A 25,322-nucleotide genomic window follows, 5' to 3' on the forward strand; every position below is an offset into this window, starting at 1 on the left:
ACCACATAAAAATGGACACATAATTTTTGACAAAGAAGCAAAAAACATGCAATGGAGAAAAGACTGCCTCTTCAATAAATGTTGCTAGCAGAATTGGATAGTCACGTGCAAAAGAATGAAAGTGGACTGCTCTCCACTGTCACCATCTGTCACCATGTACCAAAATTAATTCAAAATGGATCAAAGACTTAAGCATAAGACCTGAAACAATAAACTGCATAGAAGAAAACATAGTTACTAAACTTATGGACCTTGGGTTCAAAGAGCATTTTATGAATTTGACTCCAAAGGCAAGGGAAGTAAAAGCTAAAATAAATGAATGGGAGTATATCAAACTTAAAAGCTTCTGCATAGCAAAAGAAACCATGGACAAAATAAAGAGGCAACCAACTGAATGGGAGATTTTTGCAAATAGTGCCACCGATAAGGGGCTAACATCCTAAATATACAAGGGAACTCATGCAACTCAACAACAAAAAAAACAAACGACCTAATTGAAAAACGGGCAGAGGACCTGAAGAGACATTTCTCCAAAGAGGACATACAAATCGCAAATAGACATATGAAAAAATGCTCAACATCACTAATCATCAGAGAAATCAAATAAAAACCACAATGAGATATCACCTCACCCCAGTCAGAATGGCTATCATCAACAAGACAAATAGTAACAAGTGTTGGAGAGGCTGTGGAGAAAAGGGAACCCTCATACACTGTTGGTGGGAATGCAGACTGGTGCAGCCACTATGGAAGGCAGTGTGGAGGTTCCTCAAAAAATTACAAATAGAATTACCATATGACCCAGCAATCCCTCTCCTGGGTATCTACCCAAAAAATCTGAAAACATTTATTGATAAACACATGTGTGCTCCAATGTTCATTGCAGCTTTGTTTATGGTGGCCAAGACATAGAAACAACCAAAATCTCCTTTGATAGATGAATGGATAAAGAAGTTGTGGTATATATACACTATGGGATACTATTCGGTGGTACGAAAAGATGTTATAGGACCATTTGTGACGATATGGATGGATCTTGAGATCATAATGCTAAGTGAAATAAGTCAAACAGAAAAAGCAGAGAACCATATGATTTCACTGATATGTGGTATATAAACCAAAAACAACAAAAGAACAAGACGAACAAATGATAAACAAAAACTCATAGACACAGACAATAGTTTAGTGGTTACCAGAGGGTAAGGGGGGTGGGGGGAGGGAGATGAGGGTAAAGGGGATCAAATATATGGTGATGGAAGGAGAACTGGCTCTGGGTGGTGAACACACAATGGGATTTATAGATGATGTAATACAGAATTGTACACCTGAAATTTATGTGACTTTACTAACAATTGTCACCCCTATAAACTTAAAAAACAGAAAACTGAGGCTCCAACGGGTTAAGTGGTGACTTTATTAGTTCCACCCCGCAGGTTAAGTGGGAAAATAGGAATTTTTATTATTATTAGATCACATCTGTGCCTTTGGAGTCTTAGACTTCTTTGAGAGAAGGATGAAAGCTCTGAGCCCTTGACCTTGAATAAACACACACACACACATGCAGTCATGATGCTCAGAAACTGGTGGACTGTAACACTGATCCCCACATTAGGGACCTGCAGTTTATTCCTTCTCTTAAAGTTCTTTTCAAAACATAGGTTTCTAATTTCTCAACCCATAGTAGATTAGAAGGAACACATTAGATGAGGAGTGTAGCCGATGGCCTGACAGACAAAAAATTTAAAAAGCAGGCAAAAAATTTAAAAAGCAGACACAGGGCCGTGTTCCAGGAGTGGATACTTCTAGCAGTGTCCTTCAGCCAATGAGAAATGAATGGTTGGGCTGTGTTCACTGCTTTGTCCTCTGTGTAAAAGCACGGGCCACCATCTTGTAGGGTTGAAACAAGGTTGGTAGTTTGGTTCTCTGGAAAAGCCACTAGAAAGAGTCCCAAGCTCCTCGGAGCCAATGGAATGACTGGCATGTTCAAAGTGGCACAGTCCCTCTGCCGTTGTTTCTGGCTGTCTTCTTCCGGAAGCGTCAGAGAGCCTTGAGGGGGAGACCATGTCTGAGCAGTGCGGCCGTGTCCCCAGGGCCCTCCCATCACTCACACAGTTGCTCAGTGGCTGAATCCAGTGCGTGGAATAGAAAACCTCTCAACATAAAGATACGGGTGCAGGTGCTGACTGTGCCACTGACTGTGACCTTGCAAAGCTACTCTGTGAACCGCATCACTCAGTAAAATGAGGCCTGAGCGGGCAGGATTTAGATGGGTTTGGGAAGTCCCGATCTAAATTTCCACGATCCTGGTAAAATTCTTTTAAAGCGGAGACTTATAAAGCTATTATGTGTTCATGGTGATCAAAATGACGTTGACTCAGCCACCTAGTTGTTCACGGTGAAACGGTTAATTTGATGTGGAGCAGTTGTCACCTCGGTTTAACAAAGATGACACTGGCCCAGCGATGATGATATACAGTCGACCCCAAAAGGTCGAAGCAGGCTTGACCAGCCAAGTGAACTTTCACTGTGACTTTGATTCACTTGATATAGGGTATTGGATTTTTCCCATGGGAACGAAGTCATCCAGAGGGAATGCTGTGTTTGCTTGCTGAGCCATCTCCATCCCTGTGCTGCTGTCATCACTGCACCCCTCCCGGAGCCTTCACCCAAGGGCAGGCAGCGGAAGAGACACTTTCTTCTTCTTAATACAAACTGTGCCTCCTTCCAGAGTGACCTACAGCTGAGTCGTTGGCTGGGTTGGCCAGTGGATCTGTCTCCTGGTAGCCCCCAGCACAAACCGTTCCTGAGCCCCAGGCCCCTGGCACAAAACCGAGTCAGCGTTTAAACAGAGTTGCTTGTCGGGTCACGGGTTATACAAGACAAATCACGGTTAAGTTAGACTCCATAAATTGGTGATAAATCAGCCCGGGCTCCAGTGAAGTTTACCTTTGTGTCGTCTGTGAAGTATTTGCTAAGCCTCTTGGGAATGTAAACAAGGGAAGGTCCCGAGGAACTTCAGACCCAGCTGTAAAGGCCTTGAAGCTTTCGCTGCTTGTTTATGTATAGACAGATGCTGTTCAGTACAGATCTGCCGTAAAAGCAGTCACCAGGGCAGGCCAAGCAGGACGGACGTCTGCTCAGAAATCGGAGCAGTTGGAGTTACTGCTTGTCCTGGAAGTTACAAACAGTGTCTTTAAAAGGCACACGCAGACCATATACGTGCTGAGGCTGTGGCATCACCTTCTAGCAGGTGGTCCCGCCAGAAGCGTCATCTCAGAATTTGGGGACTGCCTCTCATTTCCAGGAAGTAAACTTGTCCTGCTGTCCTGCCTGTTCAAGTCTTGGACCTTCCCCTGCCCCCTCCATCCTACAGTCAGAGCCCTGGCTGTGAAGAAGCCCCTCTGCAGGCCCTCTCCCCCCAGCCCCAGCTCAGGTCGGACTGTCTCCCTACAGTCACCAGAGGCAGCCATCAGTATCAGTTACTGCTGCCATCTAACAAAATCACCCCCAAACCTAGTGACTTAAAGGCACATTTCATCATCTCCAATGGTTCCTTGGGCCAGCGATTCAGAAGGGCCCTGGCTGGGTGGTTCTGGCTTGGGGTCTCGTGCTGTTGTGGTCACACAGCTACAGCTGGAACCCTGGAGGCCTGGAGCACCTGGGGCCTGGCCAAGGGGTTTCACTTCAGAGGGTCTCAGGGTGTCTTCATGGGCTTTTCTGTGTGGGCTAGGTTGGTCTTCCTCCCAGCATGGTGGCCTTAGGGCAGTTGAACTGTTCACCTTGCAGCTTGGGGCTCCAGGCGTGAGGGTTCAGCAAGGAAGACTGAAGATGAATCACATTTTATGGCTTGGCCTCAGAAGTCACAGAGAATCAGTTCCGTTGATCTCTGTTGATAGCAATAGTCACGAAAACTCTCCCCTTCCAAGTGGAGAGGACATAGACTCCGCCCGTCAGTGGGAGGAATGTCAGAGTCGCATTTTGAGAGGGGCACGTTGGGTGGGAAAGCTTGTTATGGCCATTTTTGGAAAATGTAAACTGCTTTCCCTTCTAAGACACAATATCCCTGTCATTCCTCTGTGGGAAAATCTTCAGGGGCTCGTCAGCCCTTCTGGAGAAGGAGATTTTAACGTTTCAAAGGCCAAACCTCATGGCACTTAGAAGCCTTCCCTATAAAGTAGAGAAAAGCAAAACTTGGGGGAGAAGTGAGGTTCTGAGCTGGGGCTCGGAGCTCTCTGGAGCCCTGCAGCGTCCTCAGAAAGGCACTGCCCTCTGAGCAGTTTGGGGTCTTCTGGCCTTCGTGTAGATCCTTCCTGACAAGGGTCACGCTCCATCCACTGCCTCGTCTTCCTCCTGACCGCCCCTCGCTCATGGGGCACGTGGGTGCTCTGCTCCCCTGTACCTGTCCTCGTATCTCCCTGCACCTGCTGTCTGCAAAGGCCCCGCCCGCCTGTCTGGGACCCTCCTCCTCGGCCCGTGATAGCCAGCTCATGCACCCCCTCTTCTGAGAAGTCTTCTGAGGCTCCTGTACCACTTAGCGTGTTCGTTACTGTGACATTCTTCATTGGCGTGTGTGTTGTATTAAACCTTGGACTGATCACAGGCTGGGACGTGTCGTGTTCTTTGAATCCCCACCTGGGGGGCGGGGGGGATTAATAAATAAATTTTATTCGATGGTGATTTCCAGATTAGCCTTTGCCCTCTTAGTTCATTTAATAGTTGTACTGTATTCGGATGACAGATACCACTCACTATCAGGCGTTGAAAATGCCTTAGGAGGCTTTTTAAGCCGTGGTGTTTTATTTGACATATTATTCTGAAAAACTGTCTGGTCTGTATTAACCGTTGCTTTCTCTGTTGTAGGGTGATTTAGGAAGTTTGTGGTTGTCTTTGAGTCCTGTGCAAAACCAGCAGAAAGTGAGATATTTCCTAGCTCTGTTTATATACTTCAAAACAAAACAAAACAAACCCCCCCCCCAAACCTAAACCAAGCCCTTGGAGCCTCACTAGCCTAAAGTGGGGTAACTGTCCCCTCCTCATTCTTTGACATCTTAACAAGGACTCATCCTTGATCCCCCCCCCAATAGATTTTAACTAACAGCATAAGTTCCTGAAGACAGCAACTTTGTTATGTTCACCCTTCAGCATCAAAAACAGTGCTTGTTACCTAGGAAACCCTCAAATAATTATCGAATGAGTAACTGAACGGGCAGAGAATTCTGGAGCGTGAAGTGAAATGGTCATTATTTTTCTGTTTATCTTTCAACCTGGAAAACACCACCAGTGGAAGGTGGAAATGGTAAAGTGCATTTTATGAAGTGTCTAGGATCAGTTCGGATTTAGAAGAAACCGTAACGTGGAGAGCCCTTAGTCACGGGCTGACAGCATACCAAGTAAATAGAAACCCGTTGGTTAGAAGTAACCAGAGTGGGAACTCCTAGGAGAAGAACTGACCGGTGCAGCCGAGCAGATCAGTGTGTTATGGGCTGTGCCTGCCTCTGCACCTGTCCCGTTCTTGCACACATCACACTGCGTCGTGATTATTGGCTCTCCTGTGGGTGGTTCCTGGAGGGTCAGCACTCAGTGCACATTGTTGAGTTGAAACATAGTGGCAGGCCTGCAGCAGGCTGTTGAAGGGCAGACCAGTGGGTACCTCTGTGCTTGCTGTAGGATACAGCGTCAGTCCGTCTAGAAGGACTCGGAGAGGTCATCTAGCCCAACTCCCAGGCCACGAGATGAAGTGAGCAGCCCAAGGCTCACAGACGTTCCGTGACAGGGCAGACCTTGGACTCTGAGCTCACGAATCCCGATTCCTGTCTTTGCTTGCTCTTGTTTGAATTTTTTTTTATTACCTTTAAAAATTACTTACTGAAGTGAAACAAGGACAAGCAGAATTGATAGCCCAGAAATAAACCCATGCATATATGGTCAATTAATTTATGACAGAGGAGCCAAGAATACACAATGGGGAAACAAGGCTAGTCTCTACGATAAATGGTGTTGGGGAAACTGGACCCCAGGCTTTCACCATACTCAAAAAGCAACTAAAAAAAAAATGTAGGTGTCTGATAACCATAAAGGAACATACTAACTAACATGTAAGTTTAAGCATCATGATGTTATAAATGCCTTTGAACCCACCACCTCTAATACAAGAGCTAAATGAATGACCACTCTCATCTTCCCCAAGTGCCTTTTCCCCTTAAAACTACGCAGTCTCTGAGTTTCTCTGAGTATTTATCGTTCCCTTGTCTTGGACAATCAGAATAAAAGCCTTGCTATAGTATAAAACACACAGTGTCTGTGTTTATGTCTAAATAATAGTTCGGTTTGCTTGTTTTTAAGGTTTATAAAAGGGGCAGCATCCTGGGTAGCACTGGGATTTGTTTCCCCACCCCGCCATCATTTTGTTTCTGGGGTCATTCATGTTGCATGGAGCTGTAGGCCATCCGTATTTTCCTCGTCTCTTGTGCTGTTTCCTGTTTGGACCCCTCCGGATTTGGGATGACTCCAAGCAAAGGGCTCCAGTGAACTCTAATTTTAACTTTTTACAAGCTATCATTAAACTTGCCCATGTTGCTCGGCTTATGGGAAGCTTTTAGTCATTTACTAATTTAATGAAAATTAGATGTCCTTAGCCTCAGAATTTTGTAGTGAAGTATTATTTCCACTTAACATAAATTGGGATTAATGCAAAATACCAGTTAGACCATTTTGCAATAGTAGTGTAGTACTTTCCGCTAGATGCAGTCAGAGGACTGTCTGGAAGGAAGCATTTATGCTGCTGGCCCCCTTGGGAGGTGAGACTGTGATCAGCATATTGAGGTTCGGGGGCGGGGGGGTAGAACAGGCTCCATGGAAGGGTTAAAACAGTGTCTTTTCATGTTGACTTTCTCTGGTCAAGTTAGGACTTTTCTTTTCCTAGATAATATACTGCTCAGCTTCTAGTCAATCCCTTCTGAATCTCAGTATGTTCTGGATCAAAGTATCAGTGTAGCTACTGTGTTTCCCCGAAAATAAGACCTAGTCGAACAATTGGCTCTAATGCTTCTTTTGAAGCAAAAGTTAATATAAGACCTGGCCTTATTTTACTATAATATAAGACTGGGTCTTATATAATGTAATGTAATATAATTTAATACAATACAATACTGGGTCTTATATTAATCTTTGCTCCAAAAGACGCATTAGAGCTGATGGTCCGGCTAGGTCTTATTTTTGGGGAAACAGGGTAGTCTTACTTATGTCTAAATTTGTATTTTAGTTCTCAGGAAGATTGTTGCTTTCCAAGTTGAGAATATTTCCAAAGACCAGAGTTTTTAGGGGTTTTGAGTGGTCTGTGAAGTAGAATTGTGTGTGTAATTTTCTGGGGCCTTAGCTTTGATTAGAGCCTGAGAGTCTGCAGTCCCCCAAAACTGATTGTTTTAAAACAAGGATTCTTAGGCTTGACTCTGTTGACATTTGGGGCCAGGTTGTTGGGGTCTGCACATTGTAGGATGTTTAGAAGCATCCCTGCTCCCTGCCCATTAGATGCCAGTAGCTTCTCCTCTCCCAGTGATGACAACCAAAATGGTCTCCAAACATTGCCAGATGTTTCCTGGGAGCTTGTGGGGAGGGCAGAATCACCCCCAGTGGAGAAACAACTAGCTCACACTTTTTTTTTTTTAATAGACTTAATTTTTTAGAGCACTTTTAGGCTCACAGCAAAATTGAGCAAATGGACCTGAGGCTACCCATGTAATCCACTCCCTCACACATGCATGGTCCCCCCGCTATCAGCACCCCCCACCAGAGTTACAGCTGGTGAACATACACTGACACCTCTCAATTACTCAAAATCTATCGTGTCCATTAAGGTTCACTCTTGGTGGTGTGCGTTCTGTGGGTTTGGACAAATGTATGACGACGTGGCCACCATTACAGTGTCACATAGGGCAGTTATGCTGCCCTGAAAATCCTCTGTGCTTTGCCTTGTCATCCCTCCCTCTCCTCCAGCCCTTGGCAACCAATGATCTTTTTACTGTCTTTGTAGTTTTGTCTGTTTCAGAATGCCATATAGTTGGAATCACACGGTATGTCACCTTTTCAGATTGGCTTTTTTCACTTAGTAATATGTCTTTTCATGGCTCGATAGCTCTTTTCTTTTTAGCACTGAATATTATTCCATTGTCTGGATGGACCATGGTTTGTCTATCCATCACCTACTGAAGGACATTTTAGTTGCTTCCAAGTTTTGGCAGTTCTGAATAAAGCTGCCGTAAACATTTGTGTACAGGTTTTTGCGTGGACACAAGTTTTCAGTTCCTATAGGAGTGCTTTATTGGATTATAAAGTCAGAGCGTGTTTAGTTTTGTAAGAAACCACCAAACTGTCTTTGAAAGTGGCTGCACCATGTTGCATTCCCAGCAGCCGTGAGTCAGAGCTCCTGTTGCTCCACATGCTTTTGTCAGCATTCGGTGTCGTCAGTGTTTTGGATTTGGGTCATTCCAATTGGATGTGTGAGGGTGTCTCATTGTTCATGTACATTTCTGTGGTGGCCCATGGTGAGCACTATTTCAGATGCTTATTTACCACCTGTGTCTCTTCTGTGGTGAGGTGTCTGTTAAGGTCTTTGCCCCTTCGTTTACACCTTTTAACTAGTTTGACTTGGATCATTTAGGGTTCTCTATTCTTGCACGGCCAAGGGGACATATGACTATTTGTGGAGTTTGAACACCTAACTCCAATTTAGAGCGACAGGAAAGACTTCAGGGTTGGGTTGAGGGGGGCGAATGTTATAAAATATATTGTAAAATATTTTCCTAAAACATGTATTTACATACATACAGAAAATACTCCAATCAAACACATACCACTATGTGTTAAAAGTTTACAGGTATTCACTAAATCATTGCAACAACCCTATAAATAAAGGCTTGGAGAGGCTAAGAAGTTACATCCAAGGTCACAAGTGAATGAATGGCAGAACTGGGAATTGAATATCAGTCTCTCTGGTGTCCAGTCAGCTAATCTGTATTCTCGACCCTACAGGTGGTGTTAAAATGTCTTCCCATGCCAGCGGGCAAGACCCATGTCATCATAGCCTGGGCTGGCACGAGAAGGGAATTCATGGTCGCTAGAATGTTTCACTAAGAAAACAAGTGCTACAAGGTTTCATGTGTGTGTGTTTCTTTGCAGGGGAGCCACTTTGCTGTGAGCCCAGAATAAATTGTCACTGATAACCATATCATTATGGGACAAGTCTTTGTTTTCTCCCTTTTAAAAAACAGCCTGATGTACATGCTATATCAGTTACCTGGAAAATGAAATTGCTTCCAGTTAACGTGTTACGTGTTTGGTGAATGTAACCTGGGTCCTTATCCCACAGCCTGTTTAAAGTTAAGATACCTAGAGAGTAAATGGTCATATTCAAAGGTTACATATATTTCATTACAGCCCAATGAGCCATCTCCAGGATTACTTTGTGTATTTTATGAAGATTGTTTAGCTTGTTGATTTCTGGCTTTTAAACATCCCGACATTGGTCTGAGCAGAGCAGAGTCAGGATACCGATGAGATAGTGCCTCCGATTTGTTGTGTGGGGACTCCGTGTGCCCTACGTGCAGTGAAGAGTCTGCCATTTCACCCAGCCCACCTTACTCGCCTTATTTCCTGTTGTTCCTCCTGAGGCCTGGCCGTGTGTTACAGCCCACTGTGCACTGACTTGACTTTGCACTTGACCAGTCTTGCCCCCACTCAATTCACTCCTCCCTCCGTTATTTATTACATATTTCTGGTGGCTCTCAGTGACTATTTGCAGCACGAACATTAAATAAGGAGAGCATCGTGAAGTACACAGGTTATAGCTTAAAGAAGGTGCTCAGTAAACGAGGGTTATCTTTATTCTCCCAGGCCCCTGCGACAGCAGTGACCCCAGTGTGTGGCCTGCTCGTCCACTCTGCCCGCTTGAGTGAGCTCTTGGCTGTATGTGGTTGAGGTCTTGCTCAGTTTTACAAGGGCCTGGCACCTGCGATCATGTACCGAGCTTCAGGTGAATGGCTGAAGCACTTAGCCTTTGCGTGCATCTCGCCACTTCTTTTTTGCCCGGCTTTGTCCCTGCCTTGGAGGTGGAACCTGGCCTGGATGTTACCTGTTCAGATCCAGGTTATAGCGAAGGATAAAGCCTCATATGCTATTCGAGCATGCTCATTGCAGAACCAATTGGGAGTTACTACATCTGCGTCTCCCGTGGTCTGCTGAGTGCAGGAAAGCCAGTGAGGCTTTGAGCTGTGGGTAGAACAGGGCTGCTTTCTGAGCTCTGGCTGCTTCCCACTTCTCTGCGTGTCTTGCGTGCCTCCTCTCGACGTTGACCCTGCTGTCAGAGAGAGACTAGCAGTCAGAGGGCCCCCCGTGGGCCTGTTTGCTCTTAGAATACCCTGGGTAAGCGGAAACCACAAGGAAGCTTGTTAGAAGGGGATTGGGTGTTGCTGTTGGCAAAATGACTCAGACACTTGCTCTGCTCCTCCTTTCACAGAGCGATCAGCAGCTGGACTGTGCCTTGGACTTGATGAGGCGCCTGCCTCCGCAGCAGATCGAGAAGAACCTCAGCGATCTGATCGACCTGGTACGTGCCTTGTCCGCGTGGTTTCATCTGGGGCTGGGGCTCGTCACCGGTTGCTTTTGTGCACCTTCTTCCGTGCAGAATTCACAACACACCAGAAACCTTCTCCTTCTCCAGCCAGACATCTTCACTGGGTGACGAGATTCCCTCTGGACAGGGAGAACATGAGTTTCACATGGTGGTTTTAATTTCAGCACCACTTGTGTTAATAAAGCCCAGAATAGGAGTTCCGAAGTTGATTGCAATCTGTCCCCTTTCCCCGCTGCTGTTTTCCGTTTCTAGACGCTCACCTTTAGGCACGGAGAAGAGGAGGCCACACACATCCAGCAGGTGTGTGAAGTGCAGCAGGGCGGTACCAGGCTCCGTTTCTGTGAGCCTCTCTGTGGAAGTTTCTCTAGCCGAAGCATTCTGAAAGTCCACCCTGTAAAATGCTTCGGTGGCTTCCCTTCTAGCCTGAAACGGCATAAAACACAAAAGACAGCTTCTGAAGAGCTCATCACATTTATTGTTCAATACGTAATTCTCTGAAGATTCAGAATGATGGGTTTCAAAATGATGCCTCCGATTAACTGGCACCATAGTATTACTTGAAGATGCTCAAAGTATTCCCAAACATCTAGAAAGCTACGGGAAATAGTGAACGGAAGTAAAAATAAAACAAAAAGCCCCAAGAGGCCAGCGGAGTTACTGCATCATTTGGCCAGTGAGTTTGGGCTCTGGAACCTGGGTCCCCCGAGTCTAGTCCTCGCTTCTTTTCCTGTGTCCCATGTCGTCTTGGATGTAATTATCGGTCACCACCTGTGGTTCCTCAGTGAGGTATCTTCTAAGATAGTGGTCTGAAAACGTGTTCATATGCTGTAGTGATATATTTCATTTCATTGTATGAATTCAGAACAATTTTACTAGAAAAAGAGATTGCTGCAGGAGACTCGTGTCATTGCCAGCAGCCCGGAAGGTCCAGAGCACGACGAGTTCTGTGTTTCTAAGGACACGAATCCTGGTTGAGAGGCAGCTGTGTGAGCCCGCGCGGCACCTCTTGAAGGAGTTGTGAACTCGCTGTCATTTTCACGTGTGGTAACTCAGGAGGTGAGGAGGGAGGGGGTTTCTTGAGATAAATGGCCCTAACAAGGAAGCCAGCGACAGGTGCTTGTGGTGGAAGCGGGATGGCTCCTGGCGGGACAGATAGATCTTTTGGATGAGTATTAAAGAACAGAAGGTTGATGGTGGTTCAGCTGAACCTGCTGTATGCCCAGGACCCGGGATCACAAACCAGGAGCCAGGGAGGTGACGTAAATCCCTGCAGTGGACTTGGTGTGAAGAAGGGAGTTTGGCCGGCAGGCCCCATCTCAGAGGACAGTGGTCCCTTTCCTCCGGTCACTTGTTGCCCTTGTGGGACTATGAGCATCTGTTGCTGGTTTTCGGATTTTTCTGGAGGAGCCATGTATTTGGAATTTTATGGGAACTACCCTGATATTTAAACATTGGATTGGTGAGATCTGACGTTGTGTAGAATTTGGACGTGCGTGGGAAATGTGAGTTGTGGGTATGGGGGTCGGAGAAAACAGTCTTTGCTGAGAAATAATGAAACATAAAGTCGTGTAGGTAGGAAGTGTCCTTGAAAGCCAGGAGGGTTTGAATTTGATGTGTGGTCATCGTCACCATCGACCCCCTTAACCGAGCTTTGTACGCAGCGCGTCGTACGAAGCAGTTGGCGTGCGTGTCCTCATCCCATGAGGCAGCACTCCGGGACGCAGTGTGGAAGTGCCGTGTGTCGTTGTGGTTTTCTCAGAGACTTTTGGGTGATGGTATGTGGACAAGGTGAGCAAAAGCTGAAGGTCTGCTCAGATCCCTAATTTGGTCAGCCGCAGAGACATCTTTTTCTTTTAACCTCAGCGTGAAAGTGTGCTTGGCTGAGTTTAAGTTTAGTTTGCCAATGTAGCCATTACTGTGTCTTAGAAATAAACCAAACATGGAAGTAAATGATGAGCAAGTTTTTCTCAGTAGACTCTTGGTGTTGAACGGGCTATTTTGTTCTTATGGCAACTGAAGTGTTTTACTACAGCTGTGTATTTTCTCTGAGAGTCCCTCATCACTCTTTATTCCAGAGACGTGCACATTGCGGCTTTTATGGGAACCTGGTCAGCTGCTTCCTTTGCTGCATGTGCCAATTGTACTTGGACTCGGCAGGGAATCGCAGCACTGATGGTGAGCCGTCTTCCACTGTGGCCCGTGCTGGGCGACAGAGCAGCCCTGAGGCTGGGCTTGCAGAGGGGTATTGGGACCCGGTTGAAGTGCCGTACTGTATCTGTCCCTGATACGTGACGTGGGATGTGGCATTCCGTAGATGCCTTCGGAGTGCACTGCTTTCCCACTGTTAACTTCGTCTTCTGGACAGTGTGGCTGGAGACGGCGTGGAGGCAGGTGTAGGGTGTCGATGGCTACCATTGGTTGAATGAGCTGGAGGCTTCCGTTTGTGTTATCAGTTCCTCGAGTTTTCGTGGTATACATATGACCACCTCCCCTTTTTAAGATGATTTAGACTCTGAGGAAGGAGTCAGGGTGGTGAGGCTAAGCAGCACCAGGAAACCCGGTGTCTCCTGCTGGGGCAACTGCTGGGTACCTTTAGGTCCAATCATTTAAACGCAGAGCAGCAGATGTAATATGGTATGTCTTCCTCATGTATCAGTCTGACTTGTTTGGGGGGAAAGTGTTAAATAATTGAATTCATTAGTAATTTAAAATATTAAAACCTAGATGTATTATGGAGAATACTTTAAAATTCACATAATAAAAAACGAAAACACCTAGAGACTTGCAGGACGTTCCCTGCTTAGAGCCAGGCCGCTTAGGGTCACAGTTCACTTTTGTCCATTGCTTCACGGGGAGGCTGGGAAGGTGCTGACTTCCCCGTGCCCGTTGTTTGGAGGTCTTGGGCCCCGTCTGCCCGCTAAGGCTGAGCAAGAGGTCATAATGGATCCCCATCCTCCAGAATGGACTGGGGAATCAATCGGTAGTCTCGTTCATTTTTTAATTTGAAGTAGCATGAATGTCAGAAAGGAAATGGATCGTGACTTTTCTCCGAATTCGAATCTGGGAAAGCATGCCTCACCAGCACTGTATTGACGAGCTTCAGAGCCCCTTCTTGATCCATATTCTTGCTTCAAGGCCCTTGCTTCACACTCTGGTGTGTAAGGGGCACTTGGACTGTATCTGTGTGACCCGTCCTAGAAATTCCTTCTTTGAATGTTTTTCTTTAATCGCTGCTGTTTTTCTTCAGTTTTCCCTGGGAATGACAGATTCACTTTTATTCTTTTTAAGAGGATTTGCAGAATTCTCGTATTCTTGTAAGAGTTGGTCCATGCTGCGTGTACCGCCGTGGCTCTGAAGTTCACTTGTAGTTTCAGTTTCTTCCCAAAGCTGTAATTTCAGAACACTCACACTGTTATGGGTCGTTCTAGAAGCAGTGTCTCCAGGCCTTTGTTTCATGTCATCTGGGATCAGTCTGGTGTTTTCAGAGCCTCCACTGCACTGCTGGGTGCAAATTGCAGTCACTCCTCCCATGCTCACCTGCCTAAACTAATGGGGCGGGGGTGTGTGTGTGTGTGTGTGTGTGGCTGTTTTCAAGGAAAGTCTCCAACTTTAAGACTAACAAGAATGTTAGGATTTGCCAGCATTCCCGTGAAGGGAATGGCCTCGCTTACATGTCGGAGCCAAAGACTGTAGGGGAACGTACCCGGTCCACCAGGGGTCCCACTACAGAGTGGTAGTTCAGAGAAACGTGGCCTGTGCTTGGCAGCTAGGCCAGGGCAGCCCAATTTATCATGCCAGATCAGCTTGCTTCTTTTCTTGTCTTTCCAGCATCAGAGCTGCTGCCTTGGGATTATAACACATGCTCTGATTGGTGGGAAATGACCTTCCTGTGCAGATGGCCAGAACGTCATTTTATTACACATTAAATCCCATTGTACTAGAGTGAAGCCAGCCGAAACCCGTTGTTAAGCTGTTTCAAAAATACCCACGCGTCCCTGTGGGACAGGAATCCCATGATGTTAAAGTGCTCCCTTGGCTTCCTAAACTTTGCCCTTCTGTGGCTTGGCTCTGCACACTGGCAGCAATAGCCGGGGTATATTTGAAGCCCTGAGCTGAGGAAGGAGTTTGTTTCTGCAAATTGGCACCCAGCAGGCCCTCCATCCTTTGCCTTTTTAAGAGCAACCCCAAAATAGCCCTCAGTCTGTTTAACCAAGCAGAAAAGTCGCTGCTCTGGTCAGTTCATTTTTTGGATTCCTTCTCTCTTCTTCACTATTGTCGCCTGAAGGCCCGTCTCTTGGGTGTCCCCAGACTTGACTCAAGCAAGGGGGAAGACATCTGCGCTGGGAAAGGAACCCAGCCATCCCGGCTAGGCGGCGGGAGGAAGGTGAAAGAGACATCCAATTCTCTGACCAGGCAGTTGATAACTTGAGCGGTCTTCATTTCAGCAAATTCCTCCTTTTAGCAGCCAGAATCGGCCTCCAGAAATAGAAAGGGCTTTGCCCTGCCAGCCTCAGCAGCACCTTTCCTTGGAATAGCCCACAGACCTTGTCCCCCGAGTTTGGGTAGCGAGGAACCCGCAAAGGAGTGTGAGGTCTGGACACGTTCAGGCTGGAGGGCCCAGGCTACACCCAGACACTGGGGTTCGGGGGGCACTGAGTGGAGCCCTCACTGCCTCTGATTCCAAGAACCTCCTTGCGGAGCCAAGCTCCCACACGTGACTGGGAAAATCAAAGCTCATGTTATATTTAAGAGTTCATTAATATTTCTGGTTATCTGATTTCTGCTAAGCATTGTTACTCAGTTGTCAGTCTCTAATAGTTGAACCAGTGAAACCTGGCAGTTATTTTTCCAGTGACAGCTGTGTGGAATGAGGCATCAAATGCGGTTCTGTCCCCATGTGGTGGAGACAGGCTAGGCCTGGGGACGCAAGACGCTGCCCCTGCCCTTGGGGGTCTTGGAGGCCAGATGTGATCTAGTTTATCTGTGTTCAAGAGTGTGAGCAGGCTTGTGTTTTCTTTCCTCGTTTCCCCATTATCATCACATTTCAGTCTCATACCAGCCTTTTTTTCCCTCGATTTCAAAGGCAACGTTTAAAATGTCTTCTTCTTTCCAAACGGGTCTTAGCTGAAGTAGGTGAAAAGTAATGGGTTCAGTGCACATAGACTGAGCATCACCTGTGTGTGAGGCACTGTGCTCAGCCCTGGGAAGAAACGCCGCCTTTATTCCTCGGCTCTCCTTCCCCAGAGAGGAAAAAAATGCAGGGATCTTAAAACGTGCTCACGATAAGAATTCCCTGTCAGCCCATTGGTCTTCACAAGGACCATCGAGAGCTGCAGGACTGAGTTACTCGTTCTGTGTTTAACATGTATGTGCCGGACACTGCTCTCGGTGCTGGGGTACAAGAGGAAGGCCTCGCTCCGTGGAGCTGGCACTTCATGGGGGATTCAGGGAGGATTCTTTTGGAAGAAGGAAGACTTGGCCACGGCCAGCTTTGCACACTGTTATCTAAGGAACAGATACGTAGCAGGCGTATTTATTTGTCTTTGCTTTTGAGTAAAAGTGTCCTAGGCTCTTTAATCATCGTGCCCAGCTAGCAGTGACTTTTGCCCTCTCCTCTGATCCATTCCCGGCCACCTTTCACCTGGCCTCTGATTGCTTCTCAGATTCTTTCCCCAAAGTCTCTGACAATAGAGAAGAGCAAATACAAATGTTTGGAGTTTAGGAGGCTGCAAGTCCAAAAGTGTCTGCCTCCAGTAGAGAATTTTGTGTTTTTGTTTTTTTGTAAAAATTGTGTTTCAATTCATACCATGCCCATATGAAAGACATTTTAATATAAAAAGAATGCTTTTTCCACCAAAGCCTTGAGTCAAGTTGATGCTCCAGGAAGTTGGGCTCTGTCCCCCTGGGGACATGGCTTTGCCATAGCTCACTGGTGCTCTGGGGGCTTGTTTGGAGATGCTTAGCTGGGCCCTGTGACTGGGCCTCCCAGAGGGGAGGGGGACACCTCCCCCCCATGACGCACGCAGCTGGTGCCTGTCGAGCTGTAGCCTGCTCTGTAGCCTTGCCAAGACCCCCAAGGAGGGGTCTATGCTGCACCCCATTTGCTGGTACCTAGGGAAGTGCCCGTGGGTTTCTGTTGGAGGTGGGGGGGACTTGGCTTGTTGGAGGGCTTGTCGGGAGGTATTCTGTCCTGGGCCAGATACTGTCTCTGGAGCTGAAGCAGGGGAATGGATTGAATAATTGGTAATTATGCAACAAGCCCTGCACAGCCCCTGTCGTACTGCTGTTTCTGAGCTTATTCTGAGCTTTCCTACAGGCGACACTGTGTTGCAGTTCCCCTTTTACAAGGGGAAGAGGCATTCCAGCCAAGGGCCTCCAGCAGTATTTTAATGAACTCCATTCCTTGGAAAGTTGTGGTGAGCCTTTTCATGCAAGCGTTTGCTCTTTGAATGGACTGCAGCTGTGGTGACTAAAGCGAGAGGGAGAAAGCAGACCCCTGGGCTCCCGGGACTCCCGGGACTCCCGGGACTCAGGAGCTGAACTGGCCCTCTGCTCCCCGCCTAGGACTGCCTCTCCAGAGAGGGGGCCTTGCTTGATCCCACCTGTGGCTGAGGCGAGGACCCTGCCACCTAACGGGGCAGCCTCTGATTTGTCAAGGTGTCAAGGTGGCAGTTTGGCAGCAGCCCTTTAAACTAGGAGGAAATGGCTGATTTGCTTAGAAAGAGGCAATGGGGCTTCCTGGGGTACCCTCACCTGACCTGCTCCCCCCAGAGATATGGCCAGAAGTTATTTGAAGTTCTCGTAAGTTCTATTATATGCAGAATAATAGACCACATTTGATTCAAATAAGAACGAGATGAATTGCCTCCTGCAGGAGGAGTTCGGAAAATTAAAAGTTGAAATCCAGTGAATGAAGGAGAAAAGTATAGGCATCATTTGCTGTGTGTGTGCACGCGCGCATGCGTGTGTGTGCGTGTGTGTGTGTGTGTGTGTGTGTGTGTGTGTCTTGGGGAGCAAACACTATTTCCAGGAGACTAATGATATGTCCACTGGTACTGAACAGTCATGGAGATTACCCATTATGGCCAGGGGCTTGAAATTCTCCAAAGCTGGGTAATTTGAAAGACCCCTTCCCCCCACCTTTTATACGAACCACCCAGTACACTTTTGTTATTCAAAGATTGTTTATCAAGTTCAAAATAGAAACTTTTTTCTTTTGTCTCAAATTTAGAATTTGACTCTCCCCTCTTTTCATTCTTCATTAAATCATTTTCAATGAATGACATGGAAAAATAAATAGCTTTAATGGCTGCCCATCAGCTGTCAGAGGCATTAATATATATGGGCCTCGTTATTAATGCATTTCCTCCACCATCTCATCTAATCTTCAGAGTCACTCTGTAAAGCGGGTTGGGAGGATCTCCTTTTATAGACAAGGAAACTGAGTCCCACACCTGATGTGTGACCGAGGGGAAAGTCAAACCCAGCTGGTGACTCCCAATGTGTTGTCCACTGAATTACTGTCTTAAAAAATGAAAACATTACCATATGGCCTTTCTCCTATGTCCTGCTAAACATAAATCATTTTTTAAGGTAAAACTATAAAAGAAATTTGTGATAAAGGCAGGGTAGTCACCATAAGGGCAGGAACTTATAAGTACCTCAGGAAAGAAGACTGAACCTCTCTTGCTGCCTCGGGATATGAATGTTCGTCAGAGCCTGAGGAGCCAAGAAACTGCTGCCCGATTCCCCTGGCCTGGCTGTGGGGACAGTGGGCTCGATCGGAATGGCAGTGCAGAGGTGACCCCTTCAGCTGACTTCCGCTGTCCCCCAGCACCACTACATTGTGGGTGGATTTTTTTGGGGGGGGGGAAGAGGTGCTCTTTCACGAAGCATTCTGTCCAAACACAAGTAGTGTGTCACGATTTCTTCTTTCAGTAAATGAAGCAAATCTAAAAATTGTAGGGAAAGCAAGTTCTTACGCTGTAAGACCTAACAGGATGGGTCGATAAGGTATCTGCCTTTAAATCAGATGTACAAAAGTCAGCATCCCAGCAGAAACCAGTTAGAATACGTAGGATGCTAGGGGCTGCAAAGGACAAGGTCCCACTGGTAACAGCAGAACCACATACCACCTGGGAATAAATTCCCCACGGAGCAAGCGGGCCATGCAGGAAGACACTGCAGAGCTCTGAACCGAGGGCAGAGCGAATGGCGTCAGAAGGATCACAAACAGGTCTAGTGGTGGAAGAACGCAGGATATGTCGTGCAAGTGATGTTCATATTTCACTGTGAGAAAATAATGGATTATTCCGTAAAATGGAAGCAACTAAGAACTTTGAAGGAAAACAAGCTAAATAGCTATTGCACAGCATGTATCCATACTCCTAATGGACTAAAGAATTGCTATTTAATGAACAGGAAAGAACCAGAGGGAAAACGTAGGTGATATTTGATGTTGAGATGGGGAAGACCTTTATAAGGCGGGGAAGCTAATACCAAAATGATGGCTTTTGATATATGCAAATTTAACATAAAAAAAATGAACGAAGTAAAATTAAAAGTCAAAGAACAAACTGAAAAATATTTGCAGCTTATGGCAAAGAATGAATCTCCTAAAATCTTCCAAAAACACCTTCCGAGATAGAAGAAAAAGGGGCTTCGGCAGCTTATCCAAGGTTATCAGGTGGAGGTGGAGCCAAGCCTGAACCCAAGCAGTCTGACTTGCGGTCCTCAGCCACTGTGCGGGGGCCTCCACCAGTAACCAGAGTAGGAAGGCGACGAGGGCACCAGGACGCAGGTACGCAGACAGGTGCTTCACAGAGGAGCAGTGCGCATGGCTAGCACATCTTTTTGTCCTTACCAGTCAGAAGTGTAAAACGAAACAAGGTCGGGTGGAAAATTCTCCACTGATGACGCCTCTTTCGGCTCAGTGGATGGATTGTATCCCCTGGACGCAAGCTGTGCTTTTCCTGACTTTCATGAAATTGGTCAGCTCACCTTGGTATTGAATCTCTTGAGGAACAAAGACAGTGAGCCATGGAAGGAGCACGGCACACACTTACTACCCTCTAGGAGCTCCACCCTGATACTGTCACAGTAAAGGTTCTGAGAAGTCCTGCAGTGAAAAGGCCCATTTTTCTTTACCCCTGCATTTCTCTACTCACTTTTCATGCAATCCACTTTGGAAAACACTGGTTTCCTGGAAAGGTTCATAACCTATCTACATCAGGTGACCTGAATTCTAGACACCTTTTGGCAAACGTCCCTAAGTACGATGTTAGCCAAGTTTTAAATTTTTTCATAACTGTTGGTAAAATGGCATAGAAAGAAACATAGCTTTCCTTGTTTTTGTCAAATAGAGAACTACTCAGAAAACTTCTAGCTCCCTAAGTAGGGAGAGGAGAAGGTCGGTGGGGGAAAAAAAAAGCATTGTGTGCATTAAACCAACCTTATTGGAAGTCAGGAAACCCGAGTTATAGCTTTGGGTCTGCCACTCACTTGCTTTGTGATCACAGGTCCCTCTGGGTCTCTGGCTCTGCTGTGAAGTGAGGGCCAGATGGCCTCGGTGGCAGAGTTCTGTTGCCTAGAACTGAAAGAACGTCCTCATGGATACCCTTCTACTGAGGTCACTAGTTTCAGGATCCCCTTTTGCTGGCAGAGGCGGCATCGGGTTCTCTCCGGTCTGTGACCACAGAACTGTCCTGTCTGGTGAATCTTTGGAGAGAGCCTAGCAGGCTGGGACCCCTGGCAGGTTTCCCTGGGTCTGTCTCCATTACCCTGGCCGTGCACTGTGGTGGGCAGAGCCCAGGCTGACTGGGACTTGAATCGCGCCTCTGTGGCCTTCCAGCTTTGAGACCTCAGGCGGGTCACTTCACCTCCAGAGTTTCCTCTGATACGCAAAATCAGGAGAAGAAAATTGAATTCCTGGGGCAGTTGCCAGGATTTGAGAATGTGTATAAAGTGCTCCCGTGTACGAGTAAAACAGGTGCTTAATATATGCTAGCTGATGATTTTATTACCTTCACTGGCTTCCTATGACCGGTTGGTTAACCCCTGGGTTCTGCCTGCCTAGGACCTGTGCCCTGACGCCCCAGGCAGCCTTCCTGACTGTGTTTTCACAGGTGAACCAGCCCCAGCCTTGACTTTCACAGGCGGGATTTATAACCCAGTGCACTATTGTAAAGACTTGGTTTATTTAACCCGAAAGAGAGGAGATTAGAAGGCCCTCCATTGAGACATTTTAGATGGCCATGAAAACTGGTCCCCTGCCTTCCCTGGACTGTCAAGGTTGGGATCCCTGCACAGGAAGCTGGGAAACGCCACCGCCTACCACCCCAAGGCAAGTAGAGGAGGTGAGTCACGCTGCAGCTGACTGGTTTCACGAAGGTAACAACATTTGTCATTCTGCAGAGATGGGGGTAATCTAGCATGCTTCCTGTTCTGCCCTGCAGGGAGTGGGCTCCCTGCATGCTGTGGGACTTTCCCTCCTCTTCCTGGTGGCTTTGGGAGGCTCTCTCCTCCCTGCTTCAGTTCCCTGAAGGCATAACTGCTCCCAGTTATCACCCCGAGTTCTTTGAAAGTGCTAAACAGGGTGGTTGGATGGCTGACAAGGTAAGGATGGGTCTCAAGGTTGATCTCAGTGTCCGGGGACAAGTCAGCTGACACTGTAGCCTCACAGCTCGCTTGACTTCTTCGCCTTCAGCCGTCCAGAGGTACCACACAGGTGCCTGTATCACCCAGGACAGGCCGCCTGTGAACTGTGAGCCCTCAGGACCCCTTTCTGTTGTCCAGTTTCCTGCTCTCTCGGGCCTTCACTTTGATTCACTTTGCACTTCCATCTTATCAAGACTGCTAGTCTCTCGTTTCTGTCTAGAAGCCACATCTCTGATCTCCCCATCCTCTCCACACTGCCATTGTAGCCCCCAGGTCCACGTCTGAGGCTCTTGTACCCTCATCCAGTACTGGTCCTCCTCCCCCGCCCGTGTCTCCTGAGTGTCTCTGGTGATGGGGAGGCTGCTTTTGCACCTTACACCTTACCTCCTACTCCTGGTGCACGGCCACGCTGCAGGAAATGCCTCTGCCGTGCCAGAGCCAAGAAGTAGAAGTTTGGGGTGGGCTGGAAGCGGAGCGCCCACTTATTTTGCACATTCATGGAAGCAGATTGGTTGTTTAATGGTCCCCGACCACCCACCCGCACTCCTCTCACACTCACTTTATTTGCCGGGTTCAAGAAGCCTATTTCGGTATATTTGGGTATCAGGGTTCTGTAATTCTTGGTTGGGTGTTTGTAGGGTGACTGGGTGTTTGTAGGGTAACTCTTAGCCTGAGATTGTTTGCCTGAAATGTCTGCTTAGGAGCATTGGGATGTGACATGGTTGCTTGAGCCGTGGAATCGCAAGGCCAGGCGGAACTCACCTCTCCTCTTCCTCGTGCCCTCGCTGTGAGAGCTGAGCCTCGATCTTGTCATCTAGGAGATGGCGTGATGACACTGACCTTGAGAACTGAAGACTGTGTGTAAAGCTGCTCGCTGTCTGCAGGGCGTTCTCAGGTCACATCAGACTTGCACAAGCCTGTTGTAGCCATTGTGCAAATGAATGAAAGCCCTGCTGGCCTCCTGGAGTTTCAGTGACAACTATCAGATGCCACATACTGTTGTAGACCCTTTGCATATTTATGTAAACCGCACCCCACAAAACTAGTCTTCTGTCCCCATGTTTCGGGTGAGCCAACTGAGTGAGGTTTAATGAGTTGGTCAGACCGCACGGCTCATTAGTAAGGAGCAGAGTCGGGGTCACCCCCAGGCCCGTCTGACTCAGCTGCCTATTCTCCCATGCTTGTCTGCCCACAGCCTCTCCAGGAGCAGCTTTCTCCTCGTCACCCGCGGACAGCTGAGTCTAAATGCACATAGCGTCACAAAACTAGTGCCAGCAAGAAGTTACTCAGTCTTCGTGGAGTGTAGCGCTCCCTTTCCCACATTGAAAGGGTGTCCTGTTCTGGCCTTTCATTGTTAAAGATGAAATGCTGAAGGAGACAGAAGCGTCTGTGGTAATGATCATGTGACCGCCATGGCCAGGCTGCTGCCACCAAGCCGCATTGCCGTCCCTGTTCTTTTTTCTGTTGGGCAGTTGGAGGTGGGCTGCCTTCCAGCAAACCCAGAGCTTTCTGTTGCGTGTATCAAGGAGTCAGAGCTTTCAAAGGGGGCAGGGTGAGCAAGGATTCCGCCCCCTTCCTTTTTTGGGTCGTTGGCCCTCATCAGGCCAGACACTTCATTCATTAGACAGTTTTGGGTTGCCCCTTTGCCACATGTGGTGCTGCCTTCCTGGGCCCGTCGCACTCACAATTAAGGGTCATTAGAGACCCTGTCAATCACAACACGCAAGGACCTGCCTTTGCCAGGCCTCACGAAGGGGCCGTCCGGCCCTGTCTCCCTGCCCCTCTCGCACCCCGGCCCTGGTCACTGACCACACTCTAGGCCCCTGCTGTGCAGGAGAAGGGGAGAATACCTCTGCTCTGCATGAAGAGCATTTGTGAAGCTCCGGACTTTCGGGTCTTGATGGGCCTCGATGGGCCTGTTACCCTTTATGTAATTGAAACCTTCGAGCTAAGTCCAGAATTGATGTTACAGATGGTGGTGGTAGGAGTTTTGTCCGATGGAAGCTTTGGAGTCAGTGTCTAACAGCAGGCCACTTGGAGGAGAGATTCGAGCCAAGTCCAGAGGAGATTTAATTATCGTTAATCTCCCTCTCTGCTCTTTCTGGAGTGTACAGGCACACTTAATTACTGTTGACTGGAAGCTAACACAACACTCCAGGTTCAGAACAAAACCCTTTAGGAGATTCGCCCCAGACTGGAAATGATTATCCTTCATGCAAGTGGCTTTTCCCCTCATTCTGTCTGTGCGTAGAGATGAGTGGCAGGCACTTAAAGTCGCGTACCACCTCTTGCCCACACGTCCATGCCTGTTTCATGGACCTTCCTCCTAAACACAGCATGTTAGAGGCAGCCGAGTCTCTAGGTTGTGTCGCTCAGCAGGGCGTGGCTTAGAGCACGTCCTGTTCTTTGTGTGCGCTAATTGTGCATGATTAGCACCGAAGAGTCCTGTGGCTTCAAAGTACCTGTGGAATGTCGTGATGCCCATCATGGCCCCAGACCCTACACAGTGCCACGTCATGGGTGCTAAATAAGTATCAGCTCATGATCCAGCAAACCCGCTCATCTCCAAAGACTTTCCAAGCTGTGTAACCTGAGGCAGACACATGAAAGGCACCGAGAGGCTGCAGGGAGAGGGGCCCTGAGCCCCGACTCAGCAGGAACATGGACTGGCAGTAAATCACTGTCAGTCTCACATCTCCTGAGTCGCGTCGTGAGTTACTTGGGTGTGGGTGTGCCCTGAATAACTGGATGACCTTGCGTAGGCTACTTAGGTTCTCTGTGCCTCACTTTCCTCGTCTGTACAACTGAGAGAATTACAAATTCATCTAATTCCCCAAGAGAGCAGTGGTGAGGATTAAAGGAAATAACATGGGTAAAGTGCTTAGTGCAGTGTTGCGTGCAAATGAGTGCTCGGTGGCTCGATGGTCACCACCGCGCTGGAGAAACAGATGGTGGCGAACTTGCCTTCTGGGCGTTCCAACAGCATGTGGTTGGTGGGATGGACGAGAAATTCTGGACCCAGAGCAGCTTGAATTCTTTGCCTTTCCCATTACAGTCTGGCGGTCCTTTTCAGGCGGAGTGGGCCCCTCCGCAGTGGCCTCCGTTTTCCTGTTTGGCCGGGTCAATGGGCGAATGCTTCTTGATCAGGCGCTAGGACATGATGCTGTCTTCCCGCCAGGAATGGGCCGCGAGGCTGCTCAGATGTCCTCTCCTGGACAAGCGGGCTCTAATGCTGTCACCTCTACTACTTTACCACTTGGGTCTTGACAGCGAAGGCGTTAAGCTGGGCACGTGACAATTGTAAGAACTGCATCTGGGAGTCCAGGAGAGAGGCAGGCCCCGGGGCACGGGGTGCAGCTCACGCCCTTGGAGGTCAGTGGAGACATGGCTCCAGGTGCTCAAAGTGGTCTCTGTTAAAGGATGCCGCCCACTCGCGTCTAGGCTGTCGTGTGCAGGTGCGTTGGTCCTCGTTTTAGAGCAGTTCAGTGAATGTTTATTGCTACTGCCCTGCTGCAGGTGGGTGAGTGGATTGTCCAAGCAGCCACTGGCGCTCCCTGCCTGTAGTCGCCCACCCACCCCATCTCCCGCTCTGCAGCCAGAGTAACGTTTGTGAAAGGCAGCCCCAATCGTGACCCGTCATGGCCCTTCAGGACGCACACGGTCATCAGGATCGAGCCCAGAGAACAATCTGTGTTTCAGAACTTTTGATCTGGCCCTGCCCACCCCTCCTGCCTCCCCCAGCGCCCCTCTGCCCCAGGGACACACTGACCTGCCCAAGAGTCTTCCAAAGGCCCATGCCCTGTCTTGTTGGATCTTTGTGCGAGCTGCCCCCTTTACTGGGGACATGTCTCCACACCAGCTCTGCCAGTCTTCATACCTGCCTCACTCCCCACCCTGCCCCACTGTGTCACCCTAGCCGTGGCACTCACCTTTACTCTCAGTTGGAATTGCTTAATTATGTGACTCTTTCACTGCCTGTTAAGCTGTCTGAGGGCAGGGATCTTGTCTGCTTTGTTCACCTTTGTGTCCCCACCCTGAA

At 48.0% G+C, this 25,322-nt stretch overlaps 1 protein-coding gene across 5 annotated transcripts in view; it reads left to right on the top strand.

The window, feature by feature from the left end:
- The window catches only part of CAPZB (capping actin protein of muscle Z-line subunit beta), a 133,179-nt gene that overhangs the window by 51,247 nt on the left and 56,610 nt on the right, over nucleotides 1–25,322 (top strand). For all 5 annotated transcript variants that reach the window (XR_013993816.1, XM_081056543.1, XM_081056544.1 and 2 more), the window contains exon 2: nucleotides 10,511–10,600. Coding sequence is in view for 4 of the 5 variants with exons in the window: in XM_081056543.1 (XP_080912669.1) it covers nucleotides 10,511–10,600 (90 nt within the window). In the remaining variant the exon portion in view is untranslated. The remainder of the gene's footprint in view (nucleotides 1–10,510; nucleotides 10,601–25,322) is intronic.

Source organism: Rhinolophus hipposideros, assembly GCF_964194185.1.
Source record: "Rhinolophus hipposideros genome assembly, chromosome: 8".
Lineage (NCBI taxonomy): Eukaryota > Metazoa > Chordata > Mammalia > Chiroptera > Rhinolophidae > Rhinolophus > Rhinolophus hipposideros.